This window comes from Papio anubis, chromosome X, assembly GCF_008728515.1.
Source record: "Papio anubis isolate 15944 chromosome X, Panubis1.0, whole genome shotgun sequence".
NCBI classification, from domain to species: domain Eukaryota; kingdom Metazoa; phylum Chordata; class Mammalia; order Primates; family Cercopithecidae; genus Papio; species Papio anubis.
Genome location: NC_044996.1, coordinates 43,965,352 through 43,976,730, shown reverse-complemented (window position 1 = coordinate 43,976,730; position 11,379 = coordinate 43,965,352). Strand labels below are relative to the sequence as shown.

General features: G+C 45.4%; 1 protein-coding gene across 1 annotated transcript; it reads right to left on the bottom strand.

The window, feature by feature from the left end:
- Positions 1-1,467: 1,467 nt before the first annotated feature.
- On the bottom strand, positions 1,468-2,999 carry KCNE5 (potassium voltage-gated channel subfamily E regulatory subunit 5). The gene has a single exon (XM_003918134.5). The coding sequence runs from the start codon at positions 2,789-2,791 to the stop codon at positions 2,363-2,365; it is 429 nt and encodes a 142-aa protein (XP_003918183.1). The 5' UTR covers positions 2,792-2,999; the 3' UTR covers positions 1,468-2,362.
- Between the last annotated feature and the right edge of the window lie 8,380 nt (positions 3,000-11,379).

Genomic DNA, 11,379 nt, shown 5'->3' with positions numbered 1-11,379 from the left:
CTGGGCGACAGAGCAAGACTCCATCTCAGTTCTAAAAATTAATAACCTTGAGTCCCCATTATGCCAGATAAATGAATGGCATTGTTTTACTTAGAACACAGGACTGAAGACTGCCCCGTCACATGTCCTCAGCATTGCTGTATATTATGCCTTCCCTCCACATCCTCCCCAGGCCTTCCTGCCTGGCTGAAATGGCTCACACAGCTTCCCTTCTCTTTCTGTCATCGTCTTGGACTCCTGCCCAATCCCTGGCCCTCACCTTCAAGAGTGACCTTATGGCTGGAACAAGGACTGGAGAAGAGCCAATGGGGCAAGGCCAGTATAGCTTCAAGGAGTGAATCCTGGAAATAAAGGTAAGTTCACTTAACTTATTAATAGTTCCAATAAAATGCTAGATGGGCTGGAAGGTCAGACCCAATGCCTTGAATGAGGTTTGTGTGTTATCAGTGCATTTAAGTGACTGGTAATATATTTGTCCTGCTATCATTATCAGAGAACCCAGCTATATTTAAGCAAATTGGCTTACTTCTAAGAGGTGATTTTATTTGTGGTTGATGAAGCCCAAACAGCCATCATCAGATATAAGCATTTCAGCTGTAAGCAGGGAAATTTCTGACAACCTTTTTGAGACAAGGAGAACAGATGAGTACAACACATACCTCTAACTTTACCCATCATTGGTTAAGATTGCTCAGTTCAAGAATTTTCTCTTTGACTTCAGATTTATACTATTTGGTGGCTTCCTTGTCTGTTAATAAGCCACTTTAAAAAAGTTATTGGCTGGGTGCGGTGGCTCATGCCTGTAATCCCAGCACTTTGGGAGGCCAAGGCAGGCGGATCACTTGAGGTCAAGAGTTCGAGACCCTCCTGGCCAACATGGTGAAACCCCCGTCTCTACTAAAAATACAAAAATTAACTGGGCATGGTGGGGCACATCTGTAATCCCAGCTACTAAGGAGGCTACTTGGGAGGCTGAGGCAGGAGAATCACTTGAACCCAGGAGGCAGAGGCTTCAGTGAGCCTTGATTGTGCCACTGTACTCCACCCTGGGTGACACAGAGAGACTCTGTCTCAAAAAAAGTAAAATAAAAAGTTTTTAAGGCGGCTTCTAAACATTAGGTTTGATAATAGCTGAAAGTGATGGGTCTTAGAGGTTTTTTTAAAGTGCATCCTGAAAAACTGCATTGTGATCTTTGAAAGTGCTTCAGAAATAAGAAAAAAAGGAGGGGTAAGTGATAAAGTAGGTATAACTTTTGAAACACTTGAAGAAACAACCCATTTAGCCACATAAACATTTTCTTCACCCACAATCACACGTATCAAATTGGAACTGGATATATAGATACAAATATCACAACCACCCAACCCCCAAATCCAAACTTCATTTCCAAAAGCAAAAGAAAAAGGATTCCTTCTCCATATGGTACTGGGTCTTAAGGCTGGAATCTTTGAGAGAAGAGTCTTGCGTTATTGTTTAAACAACCTTTATTACCTGCCTCTGACATTCCCCAGGGTTACAGAGCAGGGAACATCTGAGCCTCAAGTTCCACGGATGAAGCAGACACTGCAATAACAACTGAATCAATAGAAGAGAGGCATTTGGAAGTACGGGGGTGATACACCCAGTAATGGTAACCCTCAGCAGAAGATGGCATAGCTACCAGAAATCAGGGAAGTTACCACTGGGATGAAAACTGGGGAGGCGAGAAAACCATACAGTTGCAGTCATAGATCATTTCCCTCCCGGTTGAGAACTCCTCCCGCTTCCGTCCCCCATTAAGTTCATTCTAATCCATAGACTGTTCCTAGTGTCCTGCTAGCTCCCTACTGAAAGAGAGAGGGAGGGAAAAGATGTCTGAGGTCTCTTCATTTCCTTTGTCTCTGTCCCTAAGGCAACTGGAAGCTGGAGCTGCTGCAGTCGGCCTGGCAAGCCTGCTGGCTCTACAGAGTGAGCAGTCGCTGGCAGTCCCTGGAGCAGCTGCCAGTTAGAAGGCCCAGAGTTCTGATAGAATGCATTGCTTCAGTTCAATGCCAAGTGTTGGACGTGTTGGATTCAGTTCCCAGAGGGCTGGAGCCTGCTGTCAGGGCTGTCTGAAGACAAGAGAGCAGAGGCAGTTTAGTGCAGTTGGATGTGCAGGGTAGGGGTGGAGGCGCAGGGGTGAAGAGGGAGAAACTGGCCAGGAATGGGTAAGGTGGTGCTTCTCCTTCCAGGGCCTTCCAGACAAGGTCTCCTGGCCTCTCACCATTATTTGGGCCTCAGATGAGGCGAACCCCGGAAGGGAGTGGGGGGTGAAAGGCGGGAGGCGCGCCCAGGGATGAGCGAGATGAGGAGGGCGCGAACCAGCAACCTGGGGCTGTGGTTTTAGACCCGCTCAGCCCCCTGGGCCAGGGCAGGCAGCCCCCCGGGGGCAAGCTGGCGGCAGCCCTCGGCCGGAGAGTCCGCGGCAGTCTCGGCGTCGGCGGCCAGGGCGCCTCCTGGGGCCCATTCATGCTCGGCGCTAGCCTGGGACGGCTCGTCCTTGGCCTCGACGAGCTTACGGGAGCGGGTGTAGGCCAGGATGAGGCCTCCGGCCAAGCAGGCGTAGAAGATCATGATGAGCAGGATGTAGAGATAGGCGTCGTCGCCCTTGGCGCTGGTCACTTCGCGGCCCAGGAAAGGGTCAGGCACGACCCCCATGCCCGTGCTGGGGCCAGGGCCTGCGCCCAAGCCGCTGGCGTTACCCCGATGGTGCAGCTCGAGCAACAGGCGGCTCAGAAGGGTTCGCAGCCTCTGGCTCTCGCTGCAGTTCATGGCTTTCGGGGAGTGACACGGCGGCTCCAGGACGCTGCTGACCTTTCCCCCTGGGCGAGGGGAAGCGAGCTAGCAAGCGGGCCGGCCGGCGGGCAGGGCTCAGCGGTGGCAACGGCGGTGGCACCCAGCTCTCCGGCGGTCTCGCAGTGGCTGGGGGCGCTGACCGCGGGGCCTCCTTATTCTCTCACTCCCGCCCCTCCTCCCCTTCCCCACCACGCCCCCTCCGGCCCGCGGCCGCCTCTTCCCAGGCTCTGGCTGTCTCGCTGCTCCAGGGAAAGGGGACAGCTGGTGGGGGGAGGAGAAGGGGACAAGAGTGGGGGCGAGGCTGAGAGACGGGCGGAGGGGGCGGGGGCTCGGAATGCGCGAGGCCCCGGGCAGCAGAGGCTGGCAGGGCAGCTTGCTGGGGCCAAGCCTGGACCCTGGGCTGCGGAAGAGAATTCCTTCCAAGTTCTGGCCACCTGCCCTGTAGGCCAGGCTTTGGCCCAGATACAGCATTTGGCCCCCTAAGGCAGCTCTGCCTTGGGGCGCTCAAGGGAGAGGGCAGACGCCTTTCCGCGGCAGAGACCCCTTGTCCACATTTTATGGAAGTTACTCCCATATACGAGGACCCAGGCCTATCTTTTTAGTCCTCATTCCTTTCTTTTTCCCCCCGCCCCCCTTCTCACCCCCCTCCCACCTTGTCGGAGGAGAGCATCTCATTCAGAAGATGCTCAGGCTGAATTTGGTGACTGAGTGCACAGGCACCTGCTAGAAGGCCAAGGCAGAGTAGAATTCCCTGGTTATCCAAAATGGTTTCTGGTGATATAAGTGATGTAACAGCCTTCTTGGAAGCACCCCTGCTCTGATGTTCTATGACACTTTTTGAAAAGTCCACACATCTTAGCACATGAATGTCCTATTCATAATGGGACCCTGTTTCCCATGGGTAAATAAGCCATCTTCCCAGAAGTGAAACCAAGTTCTTCCGGTAAGAGTAGCATGCACATTAAAAAAGGCCCTTTGAATACACTCTGTAGATGTCTCGGGATCTGAAAAGTGCCAGTTCTAGAGAATATGCTCACCCTACTCCCAGTTAGGCCAGCACACAGCTATGTGCCTCTCTAGACTTGGTAACAGGTCTAGGCCCTAATGGCTTATAGGACAGCCATTTTTTCTCAAAGGCTATCTTTTTTTAGGGGAAAACAAGGCACCAAGACAAAGATCAGGCCAGATATGTTAAATTGGAAACAGACTGAGCTTCACAAAGGAAAAGGGTTGGTTTGTAAATGGTGGGGTAGAAAAATTTAGGTAGTGCTGGCTAGGTGTAGTTGTCCATAGTTGCCAAATGAGAGCAGAAAGAAAGAAAAGTGTATGACCTTATGCACACCTTGAAAATAATGCTGCCTGTTCAAGACCGTTCAGTCCAGGGACCATTCCATCTATAGGTGCCATGGGTTAAAAAAGGAAGGTTTTCCGATGCCTCTCCCCCAACCGTTCTTCAGCTCACCATCCACCCAGGGGCTGTAGCCTTCTGTGTGTTCAGGTGAGGCTGGCATCAAACTGTATCCAGGGTCTCAAAAAGAGCCTTGCTTCACAGCCTCTAAACAGGCCTCAGAGACATTCCGCATGACCCTGACACTGGCTGCCTTCTAATCACCTTGCCTCAATCTTCTCACCTCAGAGGGGCTCAGGAAAGAATTGTTAAAGCAACTTGGCAGGATGAATGCCAGAGAACACAGCTAGAGAATTTTCAAAGCAGTACTAACCTAGTGATATGACTGTTGAGCTAAAAAGACTTCTCTTATCTGTTAAAACAAGAGTCCCCAACCTCCCAGGCTGCTGGACCCTGGCCTGTTAGGAACCAGCCGCACAGAAAGAGGTGAGCAGAGGGCAAGTGAGCATTATCGCCTGAGCTCCACCTCCTGTCGGATCAGCGGTGGCATTAGTCTCAGAGGAGCTCAAACCGTATTGTGAACTGTGCATGCCACGGATCTAGGTTGGATGCTCTTTATGAGAATCTAATGCCTGATGATCTGAAGTGAAACAGTTTCATCCCGAAACTATCTGCCCCTCCCCAATGTCCATGGAAAAAATTGTCTTCCACAAAACAAGTCTCTGGTGCCAAAAATGTTGGGTCTGCTGTGTTAAAACATACCTAGAAATATCTAGGGATTTTTTTTTTTTTTAGAGGAAAGGAGGAAGAAGCCCCTTTACTGTAACATAAAAATAATCATTTAAACTTGTTTTCCAATTTAAACAGCCTTATGAGCGAATAAGATTCTCATTTTCCAAAAAGGAAACTGAGGTTCAGACTGGGTAAGTAGCAGGACTGGAATTATAGTTTGACCTCCTTCTTCTCAGTCCTAACACATTACTTGCGTCACGTGGGTGGTATTCAAGTGCTACCTCCATTTTCCCACCTCTCCCTCCTCTTGAACCTTCTAGAGTCCAGTGCTTTCTGCCAAGACTGCTTTCCATAAGTCACTTCACCAGTGACCTCCCGGTCAAATTCAGGGGTCTCTGCTCCCTTTGCATCTTTGACCTCGAGGATGAATTTGAAACCATCAACCACCCACTCCTTCCTGCAACTCTCCTACCCTTGGCTCTTGTGGCATTGCATTCTCAGGTTTCTCTTCTTATCTCTCTGACCCATCATTCTCTGTCTCCTTTGCTGGTTCCTCTTCTTTCCTTCTCCCATTTACTATTGGAATCCCCAAAGACTCAGTCCTCAGCTATTCTGTCTCAACACCTATTTCCTTGAAGAATGTCTCTTTACATGGTTTCACCTACCACTTGGCATATATTTAGCCAAATTTGAATCTCTAGCTCTGATTCTTGGTAGCATGTCTCAGATCCCTCTGCTCCTTCCTTTCTCGTTTTATTGCCACAAGCTTAATCCATGTCCTCATTACCTCAGGTCAAATATGCAAACAGATAATCCTGGCTTACAGCCAAATCTATCATGTTATGGCTAGAATAATTCTGCAACACCACTTCCATCAATTCAGCCCTATGTTCAGAAACCCCGGAGTTGTTACTCATTGATTCTTTAATAGAGTTTAGTCTTCTGTGGTGGAACTTAAGTCCTTACCACCAATAGACACCATCTTCTCCCCTTTAAATTTGAAAAACAGCATCTTCCTGGAGTTCCTCTGCAATACTCTGTGCATTTTGCCTTCCTCAAAATTTGCTGACTGAAAGAAGCCTTGCTGTATCCCCGTTTGCGCTTTCAGATTCTTCACAATGCACCCTTCTGAGCTTTACTTTGCAGCATTCAATGCAGAAATCTTGGAAAACACAAAAAAGTAACAAGAAAAAATTTGGAAATCTTGGAAAACGCAAAAAAGCACAAGAAAAATTTTGGAAATCTTGGAAAACACAAAAAAGTGACAAGAAAAAAGAACAAAAAATTACCAATAGTGCATACTCATGACAAATCTCTCTCTCTCTCTCTCTCTCTCTCTCTCTCTCGTGTTTCATGGCCTTTTTCTCGTGTTTCATGGCCTTAACAACGTACTGTAAATTTTTCCATGTCATTTACTATTTCTCCATAGCGTTTTTTGTCTACACAGTACTCCAGACTATGGATCTGCCATAATTTAACTTTGCCATTTATTGTAATATTTATGTTATTTCAGGTTTTGCTATTAAAATGTTTTAATAAACACAATGCTACTTCTAGTTTTATTGAAAGACATCATTACCAGAGAGAAATCAACCTACTAATTTATAGAAGAATGGCATGGGGAGGGATAGATGTGTAGAAGCGGGTGGAAACAAACGGAGAATAGTCATAGAATTTAAAAAGGCCCAACACTCCGAAAAAAAAACAACAGGTGTGGGGCGGAGGGGATTCTGGCTTTCTTTTCACACTGGGGGCTTCTGGGCATCTTTTAAATCTCAGTTCCAGGCCAGCCTAGAATGGCTGAGATGCCAACCCCTTTCCCTACCACACTTAATGAAACTGCAAATCCAACAGATGGGCACTGGTTCTCATTCCTCACCACCGCTCCACCCTCACTTTCCATGAGCCCCATACCTGTCAAATAATCATCTGTTTATCCATCACCTGGAACTCATTTCCAAAATGGTAATCAAGGGTGTTGACAAAGGGAAGTAATTTACAATCATGTATTTAGACTTTCAAAGAGTCTCAGGAAAGATTCTCTTCCATGCCAAGGTTGCTTTAAAAGTACAATTGAGGCGCCATGGATAGGAAATGCTTTCCCCATTCCTTGAGACTGTGAGTGCTTCCTGCCAAAAGTGCAGCTCTATGGAAGTTGGTTGAATTGAACTGAGTTGAGTTTGGCTAGTTGCCAAAGGACAGACACAGATGGTAAGCACTGTCGGAATCCAGAAGGCTGGCAAAGCCACTGTGGGCTCTAAAGGAGAGAAAGAAAGAAGGCTTCATGAGGCACCAACTAAAGACTGAGAAAGAATCATTCATTCATTCATTCATTCATTCATTCATACAACAAATATTTATTGCATGTTACTTTGTGTAAAGCACTGTGCTGGGTCCTAGAGACACATCGGTGAGCAAGTCACATCGGTGAACAGTCTGTGCCTTTATAACTCTCACAGACACTTCTTTGTGAACTGGGGACAAATAGGGAGTGCCAAGATGTGGAGCTGGGTAAGTAGTGGGCAGGATGACCAGCCAGAATTCTGGTTTGGAGAGAACTGAGACTCTGGGCCCAATCTCTGAGCACTGGAGTCCAAAGCCTTGTTTGGAAAAAGGAAGACTCCAGGTGGTCTGAGCTCACTGTCCCAGGCTATGTTGCAAGCTTCTCTACCTCCTCCTAGCAGCACCATCTTGAGGATATGGTTTGCCATAAGCCACCACAGTAGGTCTGTTCTCAAAAGACTGATGAGAATGTAAATTAGACGGTTCCTGAATCCAACTGGGGCTTCTCAGTTGTTCCATGGGAATATACACAGCATTTCAGACTAACTGGGGTTTGATAAAGATCACAATAATTGTAGGTTGGAATGGGCCTCAGGAGCTTCAAATGCCTTAGAGACTTCTTGGAGATCTTCATGGGCTTGTGCTGATATCCCCCTCTGTTCAGGCCACATACTGAAGCATCAAATTTGGTCTCTGATTTCATTTATCAAGTGTCTAGCATATGCCAGGCATATTACATACATTATACTAATTAACCTTATAACAACCTTATGAGGTGGGCAGGTATGGATTCAACAGCAGTATGTCTTCAATGCTGATCAATCAGAATGGACTAACAAACCATCAGAATAGATGTTGACTGTGAACAACCAGTATGGCCTTACAGAGCCACAACATCATTGGGCAAAGAAGTAGGACAGAGGCACAGACTAAATGGCTTCCCATTTCCCAGGGGATCAAACCAAGATCGCATCTCCTTAGGCTTTGGGGCTGTCCTGGTCATTCTGAACCTCTCTTCATGGATGCTTCCACCTGCTCCCGTTGCTCATTGCAGGTACCTGAAAAGCTCCCTTGCCTGCCAACCCCCCTAAAGCAATGGCATCTATTGCACCTGCCCCTTTCTCCCAGTAAATTCCTAAAGATGTCACTCCTTGGCTCAAAATTCTTGAATGGGTCCACTAGACTTCCAAATGATCACCTTAGTGTGGCCTTCAAGACTCTCTGTGCTCTGGCTTGAAGACGCTGTCCAACCCTACTTACAGCACTAATTACCCAAAATGTCTTCAATGCCACACACCTTCTCAACTAGATGAAATCTCACTCTCCTTAGCAATCTCATAGTGTAAAATAATAGTGATGGATGGGCTCATCAGATGGCCCCTACAGACCTCTTGAGGGCAGGTGCTGTGTTCTTCCTCTTTGTATCCCTCACCATGCCTGGCACAGTGCCTGGCACATAGTATGTGCTCAGGAAATATTTACCTAGGTCTGAGGTCTGCCTTTCTGCAATGAAACTTTCTAGCTTTGATGTGAAACATTGAAGTTACATTTTTCCAAAACAATATTGTGTAAAATTTCAAACATATAGCGACATTGACAGAATTATACAGAGGATATCTGGTAACCATCTAGACTCTACCACTAATATTTTCCTATACTGGCTTTATTCATCTCTCACCTACCTATTCCTCCCTCCATTTGTCTATTCATTATCTTTTTTTTTTTTTTGAAGTTGCAGACATCAGTATGCACTTCACTTCTAAGCACTTTCCCCATACTTATCATTAACTATAGTCCAATATTTGTTTATTATTATTTTTTCCTTTTGAGGTAAAATATACATACAATGAGATATATAAATATTAACTGCATGTTTTCTGAGTTTTGGCAAATTTAACCCCTACTAAGACATAGACTACTACTCAAGAACATTTCCTCTTGTCCTTTCATAGGCAACCCTCTCCCTTCACCCCTAGAGGCAGCCACTGTTCTTTTTTTCCACCATTGATTAGTTTAGCCTGTTATAGAAGCTCATACATATGGAATCATAAGGCATGAACTTTTTTGAATAAGACTGCCTTTACTCAGCTTAATGTTTTTGAGGATCATGCTAATACATGATACATAATGATACATAATTCATATATATGATACATAAATCATGATACATGCTGTTGCAAGTATCAGTAGTTTGCTCCTTTTTATTACTGAGTGGTACTCCACTGTGTGACCATACTACAGTTTGTTTATCCATTCTCCTACTGATGAACACTTGGTCTGTTTCCAACTTCTGGCTATTAAAAATAAAACTGCTACAAATGTTCTCATACAAGTCCTTTTGTGGACATATGCTTTCCTTTTTCTTGGGTAAATACCTAGGTGTGGAAATGCTGGGTCAAGGGAAAGATGTACTTCAGTTTTATAAGAAATTGCCAGACATTTTACCAAAGTGGCTTGTATCATTTTAGACTCCCACCAACAGTGTAAGAGGATTCCAATTGTTTATGGTTACTTGTGCAGCTCTCTGCTTCAATTGCATGCTTAGCCTTGCAGTGCACCCATGAGATGCATTTATCATTGTACTTATAAAAGGGCCAAGCCTGACTGTTTGTGGCTTAGTACTTAAAACTTGCCCCAATTTTGATGACTACTAAATGAACACCCAAGCTCCAGGAAATTACTACATTGTGAGGGTAAGCTCTACGTGATAATAGCTTTTACTGAAAGTGACAAACATTGTGTTAAACACTTTACATACATTATCTCACCTAATCCTTAACAACAACCCTCTGAGGTAGGTAAAACAGCATTCCTATTATACAGATGAGGAAATTAAGTTGCAGAGAGGTTAAGTAACTTGTCCAAAGTCGATTAGCTCATAGGTGGTCAAGCTGAGAGTTGAACCAGAGTCAGTTATCTTTTTTATTGTCTACTGTCCTTTGTATAGAAACTATCAGGGAAAATAAAACATTTCAGGCTTGAAAGTCTCATCTAACCCTCTTATTGTAAAGGTGGAGCTACGGAGGTCCAGAGAGGAGAAGGGACTGGCCTGGAGTCTCTCATTAGTTAATGGCAGAGCCATCAGGAGCCAAGTGTGCTGACTGCTTCAATGTCAGGAAACCTTTTCACTCCACTGCACGGCCTCCTCCAATGCTTTTGGCAATTCACATTTTATTTCCAGCTTTGTGATGGTGACAAGGGTGGAAAAACCACTTTGAGATCTTTGAAATAAGTACATGAATCTAAAAGGGTGGAGTGAAATAAGGTCAACGTTGCCTTTTGGGCCAAAACATAAAGTCATAAATAAAATTGTCAAACTCATGTCAATTCCTGCCTAAACATTATCTTGAAAATGTTTCTCTCACCCACTCAGGCTTCTCTGGAAAATCAAATACAAGAAAATAAAATAAAAAATGTGGCTATTTGGAGTATTCTTGGGAAAGGAGTGGGAAAGGAAAAGGTCCGAGGGCACTTTTCTTTTGGACTCCCACAGCACCATCTGGTGGACGCCTGGAGTTTTCATTTCTCCTCATTCAGAATGTTTTTCTTTTCTTATCTTTTAATTCATACGTGTTTATTTATTTTTAGGGTTTTTTTTTTAAATATATACTTTAAGTTCTGGGGTACATGTGCACAACGTGAAGGTTTGTTACATAGGTATACATGTGCCATGTTGGTTTGCTGCACCCATCAACTCGTCATTTACATTAGGTATTTCTCCTAATGCTATCCCTCCCCCAGACCCCACCCCCAACAGGCCCCAGTGTGTGATGTTCCCCTTCCTGTGTCCATGTGTTCCCATTGTTCAACTCCCACTTATGAGTGACATGTGGTGTTTGGTTTTCTGTCCTTGACATAGTTTGCTGAGAATGATGGTTTCCAGCTTCATCCATGTCCCTGCAAAGGACATGAACTCATCCTTGTTTATGGCTGCATAGTATTCCATGGTGTATATGCGCCACATTTTCTTTATCCAGTCTATTATTGATGGACATTTGGGTTGGTTCCAAGACTCTGCTATTGTGAATAGTGCTGCAGAATGTTTTCCTACTCAAATGTTTCTGTGTCAGGCCCTGTGTTATTTACTGGGATCCAGATGAGACTTGGTAATTTGGTTACTGATGTGATGTTGCTAACATTCCAGGGGGTGGGAGAAAGGCAGATGCTACCCAGACTATTACAACAAGGTGTGGAAAAGGCA

Coding starts and splice junctions, on each gene's coding strand:
- KCNE5 (XM_003918134.5), bottom strand. CDS start 2,791: ATGAACTGCAGCGAGAGCCAGAGGCTGCGAACCCTTCTGAGCCGCCTG.